The sequence below is a fragment of the Saccostrea cucullata genome, unplaced genomic scaffold (assembly GCF_032062105.1).
Source record: "Saccostrea cucullata isolate Sc308-1 unplaced genomic scaffold, CSIRO_AGI_Scuc_v1 ctg323, whole genome shotgun sequence".
NCBI lineage: Eukaryota > Metazoa > Mollusca > Bivalvia > Ostreida > Ostreidae > Saccostrea > Saccostrea cuccullata.
In genome coordinates, this window is record NW_026931249.1 from 39,462 (window position 1) to 55,547 (window position 16,086).

At 32.5% G+C, this 16,086-nt stretch overlaps 3 protein-coding genes and 1 pseudogene across 3 annotated transcripts; all 4 read right to left on the reverse strand.

The window, feature by feature from the left end:
• Nucleotides 1-625: 625 nt before the first annotated feature.
• Nucleotides 626-1,951, reverse strand: LOC134231956 (cholecystokinin receptor-like). The gene has a single exon (XM_062713909.1). It carries the CDS (start codon nt 1,927-1,929, stop codon nt 709-711), a length of 1,221 nt encoding a protein of 406 aa, XP_062569893.1. The 5' UTR covers nt 1,930-1,951; the 3' UTR covers nt 626-708.
• A 2,291-nt stretch (nt 1,952-4,242) lies between these two features.
• Nucleotides 4,243-5,735, reverse strand: LOC134231957 (alpha-2Db adrenergic receptor-like; annotated as a pseudogene).
• Nucleotides 5,736-7,357: 1,622 nt separating this feature from the next.
• LOC134231944 (alpha-2Db adrenergic receptor-like) lies at nt 7,358-9,122 on the reverse strand. Its single transcript, XM_062713896.1, has one exon. It carries the CDS (start codon nt 8,938-8,940, stop codon nt 7,720-7,722), a length of 1,221 nt encoding a protein of 406 aa, XP_062569880.1. The 5' UTR covers nt 8,941-9,122; the 3' UTR covers nt 7,358-7,719.
• A 2,805-nt stretch (nt 9,123-11,927) lies between these two features.
• Nucleotides 11,928-16,086, reverse strand: LOC134231958 (uncharacterized). Its single transcript, XM_062713911.1, has 4 exons — nt 16,035-16,086; nt 15,402-15,496; nt 13,733-13,785; nt 11,928-12,397 (listed from the first exon to the last, which is right to left on the reverse strand). Exons 1-4 carry the CDS (start codon nt 16,056-16,058, stop codon nt 12,291-12,293), a joined length of 279 nt encoding a protein of 92 aa, XP_062569895.1. The 5' UTR covers nt 16,059-16,086; the 3' UTR covers nt 11,928-12,290.

The following is a 16,086-nucleotide window of genomic DNA, read 5'->3' on the forward strand; positions in this document are numbered from 1 at the left end:
GCAAAAGCTTATAACATTTTTCGACTATTCAATATTTTACTAAAAAAAAAAAACATTTCCTGTTAAAACATTTTCAACAGTGTAACACACTATTATATGTCTCTGAGCACACTTAGTTTTTGTAGTTTGTTGGCAATTGCCCAAATCAGCTCCTGCAAAAATGTTACAGCTTTCTAGTATAGATGTACATTTTTCTGAGTGAAATTTTTTTTATCGGAAAATTAAAAAAGTGTACTCAAATTGAATGCCATGACAAATAAGAAAATCTGCCCATTTTTCTACCAGCTCAAATAGAACAGAAACTGTAATTCAAAACTAGCTTGTGAGCCCGTAAAAAAGTACGTAATCAGTAATTTTAAAGTATACATGTATACTGTTAATCACTAATTAAATTTTCGTTTTAACTTTTGGTTGCTTTCAAGACATAAGAAGACCAACAAAAATCGTATTGCCACACAAAATCCATGTACAATTTGACGACAAGGAGATGTACAAAGTACATGTAACAAGGCATCATAAAATTGCACAAAATTCTTTTAAATTACACAGGGGTAAGAAATAAAGTTCATCACACACCTTTTTAATATATAGCAATTTTTTCAATCAATCCTATTTGTCACTTTGGTTACCTATTCTTTGTTCTCATTGGCCAGTTTGGCTGTTTGTTCTTTATTTTCATTGGCCAGTTAAGCTGTCAGTTCTCTACTTTCATTGGCCAGTTTGGCTCTCTGGGTGAAGAGACCCCTTCTTGTGCCTGCTAAGCAAAAGTTTTACCTCATGTCGAAATCTGGCATCAAAGAAACCATAAATAAAAGGGTTAACCACGTGATTAAGGATATACAGTCTGTACAAAAACATCAACCCTATTATAACAGAGTCCGGTTTGTTCCAAAACTCAATTCCAAATATAGACTCTAGCAGCATAATGATGATCCGGGGCAAGTAAGCGATCACAAACACAATGGTTATTGTCATAAACATGTAAGAGTATCTGTAATGTGTGAAGTGGTACTTCATTGCTGGAATGTGTGCATTCAACAGAATATCCTGAGACCTTCTCTTGTGGTGATTTGACTTTTCATCTTTGTGAGTATTCTGAAACTTGTCATCATTTTCTCGGTCGTGTTCGTTTGAATTTTCATGGAACTCCCCAGTTTCTTCATGTTGTTGATTATTGCAAGGTTCAATACTTTTACTTTTCCGTTTTATGTCAGAAACGGTCGAGACTGAGAGTTCAGGCTTTGGAATAGTGTGCATTTGTTTTACCGATTTTCGATACATCATGACTTTACTGTAGATGGTTTTTGCAATGAAGATATAACAAATTGTAAGAATGGCTACCCCGGAAACGGCAAACACCAACAAAAAAATATTGTATCCTAAAAGCGCTCTTGGATCCGAAATATTTCCACATCTGTATCCGACCAGGGTTACATTGTTGTCTCTGTAGTGGTCATTAACGACTTGTATCTCCCCATACAAGAAAATTGTAGGAATCGATAGAAGAGTAGAAACAGTTACTGTTCCCAAAATGACCAATCTTTTGACCCTCAATGACCAGGTATTGGAGAACGGACGACACACCTTCATGTAGCGATGGATTGCGATGACCAGGAGTAGAGTTCCTCCAGATACTGTAGAGGCCTGACTGAGGAACCACAGAACGCGACAGAGGAAATCCCCGGGAAATCTTACGGGTAGGAGATTCAGGGCCAATGCGTATGAAGATCCAATGACACACGCACAAATGTCAATCGCCGCCAGGGAGGGAATGAAGTAGCGATCGTCGCTCTTTTTAGTCATCCGTACAAGGTATATAAAGAGAACAAGGCCATTTCCGAAAACTCCAACGATGATATAAAGAATCAACACACTGTCATTTCCAATCAAAAACTCCGATAGTTCTGCGTTCCAGGATTCCAAATTCATCTTTAAAGGTTGCCGAATTTTCAAAGAGTAGTTAATATTTAATAATTTCAGAATATATAGAATTGTTGTTGTTTTCCAAAAAACAAAAACAAAACTATTGGAAGAGGCAAATGTACAATGCCGCACTCGTGAGCGTCAGGTTCACGATTGTTTAAATTCAGAGAAATGCACTTACTTAAATATAAAAATCATTTATGCAGTACATCCGTGCAAGCATATTAAAAAATATGTATTTAATGAGGAAATATTTTTTTTTATTTTAAGATTGAACAATGGAAAAAAGTATAAATAAAAAAAATCATTTTGATATGAATCAGTCGCATAAAATTTGTAGAACTGCAAGACTAAACTAAAGGTACTGTGAACACTGAGCTCACTAAATGATACCCCCGCCTCCCGTAGGATTATAATGGCATAGTCCCTGTTTTGTTCTAGGAGACACAAAATAAGTGGCAGATCATGATGTCACAATGGAAATATGTAATTAAGAATCTCTGAAAGTATCGTTAAATGTCATTTAATGGCATAGGAGGAGTTTCTGATAAGAGATGGATACCCTTCAATAATATAAAAAGAATAACAGTGTCCATGTTTTGCTATGGAAAACCCATAATATGTGACCAATCAAATAGTAAGAGAGAAGGGGCACAATATAACAAAGATTCTGTGAAAGTCTCATTAAAATTCATTCAGTGGTACAGGAGTTACGGATAAGAGATGGGTACCACAAAGCGTAACAGACTGATGGACGGAAGTACAGATAGACGGACATCCCAATCACTATATACTCTCCCACTTTTCAAGGGGGGTATATTGAATATCCTCAGAACAGTATACATGTGATAAATATTTATTCAAAGTAACATAAGATGCTTTTAAAAACAACTGATTTGAACAAGAACTCGTTTATTTAAGTAATACTTCTTGTATACATTATTGTTTCCACCCTATCTTAAATAAGTAATTTACAAGTCTTATAAGCTAGTATCTAGTAGTCAGTTAAATTGCTGTTAGGCCTATTTTCATTATGTTGAATTATTTTAAATGTTCGGAAAGAACAAAATTATAATTAATGTTTTGCATTTCCAAAACGGCAAAATGTGTGGAACCAGGGTCAGGAGTTCTAGGGTGTTGGGGCACTACTGAATATTGTTGAACATTACTGATTATTGAAATGCATTTTTTCGCTCTCCATTCTGCCTTTTGGTATTAACTTTTAATTTGCCAAAATGAGCAGGTTAAGTGTATAAATATGATGAGCAATGGTGCCTCTTTTAACAAATTGTGAATGCCATGGCCTCTGGTTTAAAACATGAACAAAATTCAATAGTTAGAAAGTTGTTGCATGACGCTCAGGTGACATATATTGCCCTCTTGCTGTAGATTGTTGGCAATTGCACATATCACGATCAGATCATGCAAAAATGTTGCAGCTTACTACGAAAAGATCATTAGATGTACAATATTTATTAGTATTCTGATCAAGATTAAATTTTTTTAGTGGATTTTTTTTAGCACAAATGGGACAGAAATTGTTATTCAAGGGACTTATGAGCCCGCCAAAAAAGTTAGTGATCAGACATTTTACAATGACAAATCGGGTTTAATTATTGTTGCTTTTGAGATATATGTATAAGGAAATTTAACACACTACCTGGCGTAAAAATGCATGTAAAACAGAAATTGTAACTAAAATTGCACAAAATCATTAAATTATTGAAACTCATTAATAATACAGGGAAAAAAAAAGTAAGTGATACAGTGTTTAGAATGGACATTTTAAAGTACATACTTTTCCATCACTGAATTTTTTTTTGGTGGGGTTTAATAAATGAATTTTGTAAAAAATGCATTTTTGAGTTTTTTGAGATATTTAGGAATCACACAAAATCATACCTGGCATGTAAAATTCATGCATGTAAACTTTGAAGATGGAACATAGAACTTTTTGTGGGGTTTTTAACCCCATATTTGAATAAAAATTATATGCGGGTTTCCCCCCCCCCCCCCGATTTTTTCCTACAAAATTATAAAATCCATAAATAATATACTGGAATAATTGATGCATTATAATAGCCTTATTTTAAAATATGAGACTGATATGTCCTTTATTCATAAAACTGCTCAATCTTTCGTTGTATATCAACATTAATAACCATGAAAAATTATACCGAAATAATTGCGACAAATTCCAGATATTTTGTGTGAGTGTCAATTTTTTCATGAAAACCTGGCGAGGGAAATAAAAGTCATTTACTTTATTACATAATATAAAGATGTATTATAACTCATTCAAAACTTTTTTCCTTTCAAATGTGACAACAAAACACCTTGATATTTATTTTCTTCAACTGACCTGTCGAAATATGACTGAGCACTGATGACAGCAAAATAAAACGTTTGTTGCCTATTCTCTATGTTCATTGGCCAGTTTAATTGTCTATTCTCTTCTTTCATTGGCCAGTTTGGCTGTCTGGGTGAAGAGTTCTCTTCTTGTGCCTGCAAAGCAAAAGTTTTACCTCATGTCGAAATCTGGCATCAAAGAAACCATAAATAAAAGGGTTAACCACGTGATTAAGAATATACAGTCTGTACAAAAACATCAACCCTATTATAACAGAGTCCGGTTTGTTCCAAAACTCTATTCCAAATATAGACTCTAGCAGCATAATGATGATTCGGGGCAAGTAAGCTATCACAAACACAATGGTTATTTTCATAAACATGTACGAGTATCTGTAATGTGTGAAGTGGTACTTCATCGCTGGAATGTGTGCATTCAACAGAATATCCTGAGACCTTCTCTTGTGATTTGATTTTTCTTTTTTGCGAGTTTTCTGGTGCTCGTTCTTGTTTTCTTGGTCGTGTTCGATTGAATTTTCGTGGAACTCCTCAGTTTCTCCACGTTGCTGATTATTGCAAGGTTCAATACTTTTACTTTTCCGTTTTATGTCAGAAACGGTCGAGACTCAGGCTTTGGAATAGTGTGCATTTGTTTTACAGATTTTCGATACATCATAACTTTACTGTAGATGGTTTTTGCAATGAAGATATATCAAATTGTAATAATGGCTACCCCAGAAACCGCAAAGACCAACAAAAAAAATGTATCCTAAAAGCGCCAATGGATACAAAATATTTTTACATCTGTATCCGACCAGAGTAACATTGTTGTCTTTGTAGTGATCACTAACGACTTGTATCTCCCCATACAAGAAAAGTGTAGGAATCGATAAAAGTGTAGAAACAGTGACTGTTCCAAAAATGACCAGTCTTTTGACCCTCAGTGACCAGGTATTGGAGAACGGACGACACATTTTCATGTAGCGATGGATTGCAATGACCAGGAGAAGAGTTCCTCCCGATACTGTCGAAGCTTGACTGAGGAACCACAGAACGCGGCAGAGGAAATCCCCGGGAAATCTTACGGGCAGGAGATTCAGGGCCAGTGCGTATGAAGATCCAATGACACATGCGCAGACGTCAATTGCCGCCAAGATGGGAATGAAAAAACGATCGTCGCAATTTTTAGTCATCCGTACAAGATATATAAAAAGAACAAGGCCATTTCCGAAAAGTCCAACGATGATATAAAGAACCAACACACTGTCATTTCCAATCAAAAATTCCGATAGTTCAGCGTTCCAGGTTTCCAAATTCATCTTTAAATGTCGCCGAAATTACAAAGAATAGTAAATATTTTTTAACTTCAGAATCTTTAGAATTGTTGTTGTTTTTATAACAAAACTGATGATGTGCCTATTGAAAGAGCCAAATGCACAATGCCATACTTGTTATTAAGTGAACTACAGGTTCACAGTTGTTTAAATTCAGAGAAATGCAGTACTTAAATATAAAATTATTTATGTAGTACATCCGTGCGAGGATATTACACAAAAATATGCATTTTAATGAGGAAATATTTTTTTAAATTTAAGATTAAAAAAGTATAAATAAAAAAATTATTTCGATATGAATCGGTCACATAAAATTCGTAGAACTGCAAGAATAAACTAGAGGTACTGTGGGCACTGAACTCACTAAATGATACCCCGCCTCCCGGATTATAATGGCATAGTCCCTGTTTTGTTCTAGGAGACAAAAAATAAGTGGCGGATCAGGAGGTGCACAATGGAAATATGTAATGACGTATCTCTGAAAGTATCGTTAAATTTCATTCTGTGGCATAGAAAAAGTTTTGGAAAAGAGATGGGTACCCTTCAATAATATGGCAAGAATGGCAGTGTCCATGTTTTTCTACCATGGGAAAACCGAATTATGTGACCGATCAAAAAGTAAAATAGGAGGTAACATGGCACATTGAACACAGATTCTGTGAAAGTCTCATTAAAATTCATTCAGTGGTAGAGGAGTTACGAATAAGAGATGGGTACCCCAACGCGTAACAGAAGGAGGGACAGCTATACAGACGGACGGACATCCCAATCACTATATACCCTCCCAATTTTCAAGCGGGGGTTATAATGAATATCCTCAGTAAAGTATACATGTTATAAACATTTATTTAAATTAACATAAGAGCTCCTTAAAAACAACTGATTTGAACAACGAGAACTCATTCAATACAGTAATACGTCTTGTGTACATTATTGTTTCCACCCTTTTTTAACTAAATAATTTACAAGTCTTATTAGCTCGTATCTAGTAGTCATTTAAATCGCCATTATTGTGGTAAATTATTTTAGATGTTCAGAATAAAATTATAATTAATGTTTATTTCAAAAAGACATGTGTGAGATGAGCAATGGTGCACTACTGAATATTTTGAACAAAATTGTGAATGCCATGGTCTCTGGTATTAAAACATGTATCAAATTGAACAATAGCCTCTTTTTAAAATTGTGAAAGTTGTTGAACCAAATTCAAATGATGCTCAGGTGACATATATAAGGCCCATTGGCCTCTTGTTGTAGATTGTTGACAATTGCACTAATCACAATCAGATCTTGCAAAAATGTTCAGTCTTACTATATGTATAGATCCTTAGATGTATATTATTTATTATTATTCTGATTAAGATTGATATTTTTTTAGTGGGATTTTTTTGAAATATAATGTACTCATATTGCATTTAAGACATAAAATGACAAATCAAGAAATCTGACCAATTTTCTACCAGGCACAAATTGAACAGAAATTGTAATTCAAGGGACTTATATGAGCCTGCCAAAAAAGTAAGTGAACAGTAATTTTAAAGTACATACTGTATATCACTAATTTTTGTCGGGTTTAATAATTAAAATGTTCCTTTTGAGATATAAGGAAACCCAGAAAATCATACCCGCCACGTAATGTAAAATTCATGTAAACTTTGACGATGAAACATTGTAAGGCATCCTAAAATTGCACAAAATTATTCAATTGTTGAAACTCATTAATAATACAGGGAAAAAGAAATAGTTCAAACCATGATCTGTATGTCTTTTATTCATAAAACTGCTCAATCTTTCGTTGTATATCAACATTAATAACCAAGAAAAATTATACCGAGATAATTGGACAAATTCCAGATATTTTGTGCGAGTGTCAATTTATTTCATAAAAACCTGGCGAGGGAAATAAAAGTCATTTACTTTATTACATAATATATAGATGTATTATAACTCATTCCAAACTTTTTTCCATTTAAAAATGAAAACAAAACACCTTGATATTTATTTTATTCCACTGACCTGTCAAAATGTGTCTGAGCACTGATGACAGCGAAATAAAACGTTTGTTGCCTATTCTTTATGTTCATTGGCCAGTTTAATTGTCTATTCTCTACTTTCATTGGCCAGTTTGACTGTCTGGGTGAAGAGACACCTTCTTGTGCCTGCAAATCAGAAGTTTTACCTCATGTCGAAATCTGGCATCAAAGAAACCATAAATAAATGGGTTAACCACGTGATTAAGAATATACAGTCTGTACAAAAACATCAACCCTATTATAACGGAGTCTGGTTTGTTCCAAAACTCTATTCCAAATATGGATTCTAGCAGCATAATGATGATCCGGGGCAAGTAAGCGATCACAAACACAATGGTTATTGTCATAAACATGTACGAGTATCTGTAATGTGTGAAATGGTACTTCATCGCTGGAATGTGTGCATTCAACAGAATATCCTGGGACCTTCTTTTGGTGTGATTTGACTTTTCTTTTTTGCGAGTTTTCTGAGACTCGTTCTTGTTTTCTTGGTCGTGTTCGATAGAATTTTCGTGGAACTCCCCAGTTTCTTCATGTTGTTGATTATTGCTAGGTTCGATACTTTTACTTTTCCGTTTTATGTCAGAAACGGTTGAGACTGAGAGCTCAGGTTTGGTAATGGTGTTCATTCGTCGCACTGATTTTCGATACACCATGACTTTACTATAGATGGTTTTTGCAATGAAGATATAACAAACTGTAATAATGACTACCCCAGAAACAGCAAAGACAAACAAAAAAATATTGTATCCTAAAAGTGCCCATGGTTCACCCTTGTTCCCACATCTGTATCCGACTAGAGTAACATTGTTGTCTTTGTAGTGATCACTAACGACTTGTATTTCCCCATATAAGAAAATTGTAGGAATCGATAAAAGTGTAGAAACAGTTACTGTTCCCAAAATGACCAATCTTTTGACCCTCAATGACCAGGTATTGGAGAACGGACGACAAACCTTCAGGTAGCGATGGATTGCGATGACCAATAGCAGAGTTCCTCCCGACACAGTGGAAGCTTGACTGAGGAACCATAACACGCGACAGAGGAAATCCCCTGGAAATTTAACGGGTAGAAGATTCAGGGCCAGTGCGTATGAAGATCCAATGACACAAGCGCAAATGTCAATCGCCGCAAGGGAGGGAATGAAGTAGCGATCATCGCTCTTTTTAGTCATTCGCACAACATAGATGAAAAGAACAAGTCCATTGCCGAAGACGCCAATGATCAGATAAAGAGCCAACACAACGTTGTTTCCAATCAAGAATTCGGACAATTCAGCGTTCCAGGTTTCTAAATTCATCTCTGAATGTCGCTCATTGATAACTGATGTTACTCGTTACGGGGGATTCTTCTTGTATTAAGCAGGGGGATCGGATCAAGTAGCCTCCTTAAAAACCATCCAAACTTCCGGAGAGTTACACGCACTTTTTAGCGGCTTGAAGATCAGTTGAAGTTCTTGTAACGTGTGTCAACAGTCTCCGTTATAACAAAGAATAGTATGCATGTCCGGTTTTAATGTAGGCATGTCAATAACACTTGATTTTTTGTTGTTTTTGTAACAAAAGCAATACTGATGGTTTGTCCATTTGATGAGTCCCTGTCGCAAAATGCACCGTGTCGAACTCGTTAGTTAGCGAACATCACGTCCACAGTTGCTGAAGAATGCAGAATTACTCAACCAGAACCGGGTTCTCACGAAATTTAGAAAAAGTATCGAAGTGCATCTAGACTTAAAAACTGATAGGAATGCAGTACTTGATGAGGAAACATTTTTTATAGTGCAAGAAACCGGTTCATTTGATGAAGAAACATTTTTTTTATCTCAAGACCAAACCTCATTTCAGGCACGTACATGTAGCATCGTTTTTCAAAGAAATGCAGAACCTAGAAATTTTTTTTCACATACAAAAATTTACAAGCAAAAAAAATTCACAATTGCTATAAAATCTTCATCAATAAACGAATTCAAATTTTTAGCAAAGCTTTTACTTCCAACAAAACAATTAATATTTAATAATTCGCATAAAATTCGAAAAAATGAAGAACCTAATAAAAGCCCTTCACATACAAGGATTCATTGGTCAAGTAATGTCACAACTGCTATAAAATTTTTAAATAAAAGAATTCAAATTTTCAGCACAGGTTTATTTACTTATTCCCCTATCATTTACTGTAAAACCACTATTATTTGAGTCATCTTTTATTCGTGATTCTTCCTTTTAAAAATCAATCCGCGACGATTAAATTCCGTGACTGAAGAAACATTCTTTACAAATACAAGGCAAAATACTTGGTTCGCGGCTATTAGTTTTCGGCCTTTGCTTAAAAACTTTCAATTTATTCTGTGCAACACTTCATGGAATTTTAAAAATAAACTATATCTTGGATCTCAACTACTGCCACATTGCAAGAATGTACTGACGTCATTTTAACATTTGTCTTAGACACTAAATGTGAATCGGATGACGAACATAATTCATAAAATTTAAATACTACAGCACAAAACAAGACGTTTAATAGCAAAATAGCAGTATTAAAAGAAACACGTAAATGGTTTAAAATCTAAAAATGTCTGCCGAAAAATAACGTCATGACGTCGTCATTCATATTCTTTGCAGTATATGACGATGGACAAAACCCTGCGTTGTTTATCTTAACATTTGAAAAAGTATTATATATATATATATATATATATGAATGGAAATTTTGAGGTACAAAAACAAAAATAGAATAGGGTAAGTATGTCAATTTTGTTATAATCAGATTATATGCCAAATTCACAAAAATAGATAACATTCACAATTGATAAATAGGTTTTATGCAGCTGTGACATTTGGATCAAACAGTTGCAGGAACACATTTTGATTGAGGAAGTCCTAAAAAAGACCCTTGAAAAAAATATGATTTAAATAAACACACATGGACAAAGTGGTAAAAACTCATTTAATAAAACAATACTTCCTGATTATTATACTTTTCTCTTGTTGTGATCAACAAAACAATTACTGTTACATATACCAACATACTAAAGTTTACGCGATAATCTGTGTTTCACAAGTTGGTCCCTTTACACTAAAAACAATCATTTGCGATTGCAAAACAGCCCTGCTCTACAGTTTCACGATTTGTACTATAGTTTACAAACAAAATTCATTGATAATTAAGTTTCATGATTTGTTAAACTATGATAACCTTTATAATGCACATAAAACTAGTTTAAATATATAACACAAATTTTATGTTTTTATCAGCATGATTTAATTACAAGCCTTATAATAAATTCAAAATTCAAATGAATTTATAACAAAATCAATAAATTCACAACGTAAATTATAAAATGTACATACAATTTCTATAAATACACAACAATTGGTTTTGCATATTTCAAAATACATATACTAGTAATTAAAAGTTAATGAAATATTGCTGTAAATGGAGTCTTTAGCACAAGTTAATGAATTTGAAAATAATTTGTGAACCTTAATTGTAAACATACATGAGGGTATAAGCAAATTTTTTCTTTTAAAATTACATGTACATAGTTTACAGTCTGTAAATATAGTTTAAACCTTTAGATTGTGAAACTATGATTAACTCATTTTTGTGAATTTGGCATGCCATAATTATAGGTTTTATTGCAGTAGTGACATTTGGATCAACCAGTTGTTGGATACACATCTGATTGAGGAAGTCCCCCAAAAAAAACCTTTTAAAAAAGTATGATTTAAATATATAAGCACACATTAACAGAGTGGTAAAAACTCATTTTATAAAACAATACTTCCTGAATATTACACTTTTCCCTTGTTGTGATCAGCAAAACAGTTACATACTGTACTAGTGCATATACCAACATACTTAAGTCTATGCTGCAGTGTTGTAAAGTTGGTCACTTTACACACGAATGGCCAGCAGCCCTACTCTATGTATAGATCTGAATTATTAACAAAATTAGTAAGGGACAAAAATTAACTACTTAAATGTTTCATATCTTTATATGTTCAAAAAAGAACAAATTCTTGACACATTAAAATTTAATTGTTAGATAACTGAAAATTCACTTTCAAGCCTAGATTTAAGTGTACCAAATAAGAGGACAACCATAAATAAGTATGATTCATTCTAACAAAATCCATTCTAAAATTTTTTTATCATCCTTCTTTGAGAATATAAACTGGTTTTAATACATGTATATAACATAAATTATATGCTTTTCACCATTATGATTTAATCATAAGACTTGTAATGAATGCATAACATAAATAAATGTGATGTGTACACATGCAATTACTATAAAAACAAAACATTTAATTGATATTGCATAGTTCAAATACATACACTAGTAATTTATGATGAAATATGCTGTAAATGGAACCTTTAGCTTACTTAAGATTTGTGAACCTTGTATAACATACATGTAAGTACATGTTTAAGCAAATTTTTCTCTAGCATCTTTTTAAATTTACATGTAGATAGAAAATTAGTTTTTTTTAACTAAGAAGTGCATCTACTCTAGACCATCATTCATGATCAGTTATGATTTCATATCAACTTTAAATAAATTAATGTCCTTGAAACCCATTATTGTACTATATATTATTTTGCATAGTTTAATAAAATGAATGAAAGACAAATTTACACAATATTAGGCTATGTTTGCCACAATAAACAGTATGCTAGATACATCATTCCCACCAGGCAAACTGATACTAACATTGTCCTTCTGTTCTCTTTACGCAGGTCTTTTAATTCAGCCTCTGCAAAACAAAATGAAATACATGTAAAACCTGAAAACTGACTAAACTGTTTCTCTGTTTTTCATTTTGTTTGCTCCTCAGATCTTATACTTGTACGTCACATTGATATACTCGGGTAATGATTCATTGTCACTTAAAACTTGCATTGTATTAGTGTAAGGAGAACTTTAATATTTATGTACAACAATTCAAGGTTCTTCAGTTAATCAATATATATAATTGTCTTAATGAAAGACACGACAGAATGAATCATTAAAAATTTAACTTTTAATACTGTTGACTTACAGGTGAACTTTCAGTACATCTGTACCCAAAATGTGAAAACAGATGTGAAATACATTGTACAATGTGTAGAGTTAATATTGGTTCTAACACTTGCTTGTTTGAAAAAAAACCATTGTTAATGAGGTCAAAAGCTTAAAGTAGCCTTATTAGTTTTAAGACCAGGGGATTCTATAAAGAATTTTATTTAAATTCTTGATTGAGAGATCCCCCCTTAAAAAATTGTATTGGTAATGAAGAAATATATGAACAACTTTGGCTCAAAATCTTTAAATGCACTATTATTCAATGTAATTCATTATCATAATAAAGCCACTGCTTTTTAACTATGAAAAACCAAGTTCAAGTCTTAATAAAATCAAATCCTAACATTTTGTCAGCTATTAAACCTTGCCCTTGAAAGATTTCATTTACTGCTGTGTATGACCTTCCAGTGCATTTCTTTCCCTTGGACATTTTTGATGTATTGTGAATTGTTGGTAATGAAAACGGTGGAGAGAAACACAGTGACCAATTAAAAAATATACACCATAAATGTACATATACCAATACTATTTCTACAGCAGGGCATATAACATAAACCCCTGAAAATTCCAGAGGTAGGATCAGGTGCCTTGGAGGAGTAAGCATCCTCTGTCAACTGCTAACACTTGCTGTAATCTTTTTACGTACTTATCAGGCAGATTTAGTAATTACTCCATGGTCAAATTAAGCATAAAAACAAAAGCTTATAACTGATTTAAGCATGTCAGTCAAAGTATGTCTCAATAATGACATTGTATTTGCTTACAAGGCCATTTATAATGACCACAGGACTTACAAAATAATGAGTTTGTTGAAATCCTTGCAACATCAACTTATATGTCAGTAGCTTGTCTTTTTTAAAATTAAAACTGTGTGGAGCATGCTCTTGAGTATTGCAAGATTGAGTTGGGAGACATAAAAACCCATATGCATAAAAACCATATATGTATGTGATGTTAGAATACCACAACATAAATATGGATGTTAATGTATTTTGAAAAGAAATATGGTTAACATCAATGTACTTACCAAACATAGAGAGTTTCTTTTTAATTTGTTTCTCTTCCTCATGTAATGACTGTCTGGAGGATAAAAAAATAATATATAACTGTATAAGGTCATCTTTAAAATAATGTTTATTTGCCCTTTCCTGGGTTAAGGTAAAATTATTTGATTGGTAGGTAGGTGGGATATTATTTTTCCAGAACATTTCAACATATTTGTTGACCAGTTAAGATTAATAAAAAGAGAGAAAAATATTGATCTCCGTGAAATGAAAACATGATAATAATGTCAAAATAAAAGTTTTGATTATAAGGTAAACATATATTTTCAATTACCATATAATCCCTATTAACCACCCTGGGCGCTTAGAAAATTGGGAAAAGGGGGCGGTTATTTTGGTATTCTCTTTATGATATTTAATGTCATATTTTAACTTCAAAAAACTTTTGAAAAAAAATGAATACAAAGAACCACTGAAATAATGTCTAACTTTACCAAATAAACCAAATTAGAATGCCGAGAAATATATTCAGAATCATTTTCTTTCTCAAAGAATATATGCGGTATATTGCATATATGCCCCCACAAAAGACAAATTTTGAAAAGTTCCTGAAATGTGCTGAATTCAATAAATTGTATGAGAAATATAAATTAACAGAAACTATTATAGTGTCAAAGCAGTGTATTCACAATTAGTACATAGTCCAATTTTATATCCGTGAAAGAGGACAAAATGGACCACAAATTTAGCTTTAAAATTTATAAGGAGAGATAACATATTTCATTGATATTATCATTTTACACATATATCAAAATATTGATCCTGAACACACATGTGAAATCAAAAAGGAAATATGTTCATTTTTAAGTAAAAAACTAAAATTTACGTCATGTTTGTGACGTCATTACGTACATATTCGTCATTACTATGAAAATACATGCTTTACAGCATATACTCCCCTATTTAAGAACTTAATTAAATATATTTCCATCAAAGTTTGATTTGGGGGGCAAATAGTTTTAAAATCATTAATTATAAAGTAAACAGATATTGTAAATTATGCTCATAATAAATCAAAGTTGTTTATCCTGAAACCTTGCTAAAATTGTTTATCACTTTACATGTATAGATACTAGCTCCCTGCAGATCTGTATAGCTCATGGGTTTTAAATAATCTAGGTGTAAGAACCATTTTCAGTTACAATAAATTATTCCTTTTCACTGGTTAGTAAGCAACTGACAAATAGTCATGCAGTAAAATTCACTTACCCTAAAGTGTAATTTACTAAAGTTATAATTTAATATAGGAAATGAAAATAATTCAATAGGATGTTGGCTGTATAAGGGTACGACCCCCCCCTCTTTAATTTATAATTTAATTAAAAAAGCTTTGAATACTGGAAATATTTTCATGCAACAAATCCCTTTAAGATTCTTTGCAAAGCTCCATAAATCATTTAATTCCATATCATGTTAATAAACATTGGTATCTAAAAATATGATAAAAATTTCTACTTTTAATTAGATATTTCATAAGTTCAAAGAACCTTGAAGCACATTGAGAGGCACATTGAAAACTTTCAAATTAACTGTTTGTATGATTTATGTTGTTTCAAATTACTTGCTTATCAAATATATATATCTCGATATTGTCAGGTATTATTGTTTAATTTACAAGGAAATTCATGATACCTTTTAAATTCAGAGAGTTCCTCTAGTCGTAGAATATCACTGATGTTCTGTAGCCTTGAATCACAGTCTCTGATCTTTACTTCTAGATCTTCAAGCTGTATAAATTGATCATTATGACAAAATCGTAGAATTTATATAAAAAATTTATAGACCTGTAATAACTTACTGAATAACAGATGAGTACACTTTCATGTTTGAGAACACTGCACAGATACATATACATGAAGTAATATTAGTATACAATTAACAGATACGATACTTTTCCAAAAATTTAACTTCGTGATTACTAATTCTGAACAGCTGACGTTCAAGATTTCGAATACAGTTATTAACCTGTCAGTTGCAGAAGAAAATTACAAGAACTTAGTAGAAAGTTTGCAGTTTACATAGGAATGGATAAAAAATTACATGTATTGTTTAAAAGTAGTCAGGTAGACAGGAGAGAGAGAAAGGGGGACATGTGGCATTATATGCACGTGAAATTAAAAGTAATCAATTTACAAATCTCTATTGAAACGATAGGTCTCTGTCGCATAGAAACATCAGCGTTGTCAAAAAGAAATAAAACTGATAAAGATTATAATAACTATATATGGATTGATTAGGTATACTCATTCAAAAAACGAAAATTACCTGTGTTGCAATGGTTTTCACCATTTTCAGACAACGTGGATTTGTTTACTTC

What these genes read in the sequence shown, in the direction of transcription:
- LOC134231956 (XM_062713909.1), bottom strand. Translation starts at nt 1,929, where the DNA reads ATGAATTTGGAATCCTGGAACGCAGAACTATCGGAGTTTTTGATTGGA.
- LOC134231944 (XM_062713896.1), bottom strand. Translation starts at nt 8,940, where the DNA reads ATGAATTTAGAAACCTGGAACGCTGAATTGTCCGAATTCTTGATTGGA.
- LOC134231958 (XM_062713911.1), bottom strand. Translation starts at nt 16,058, where the DNA reads ATGGTGAAAACCATTGCAACACAG. An exon ending in TGAAAACCATTGCAACACAG is followed by an intron (nt 15,497 to 16,034) that starts GTAATTTTCGTT and finishes CAATTTATACAG; the next exon opens with CTTGAAGATCTAGAAGTAAA. An exon ending in GAACTCTCTGAATTTAAAAG is followed by an intron (nt 13,786 to 15,401) that starts GTATCATGAATT and finishes TTTATCCTCCAG; the next exon opens with ACAGTCATTACATGAGGAAG.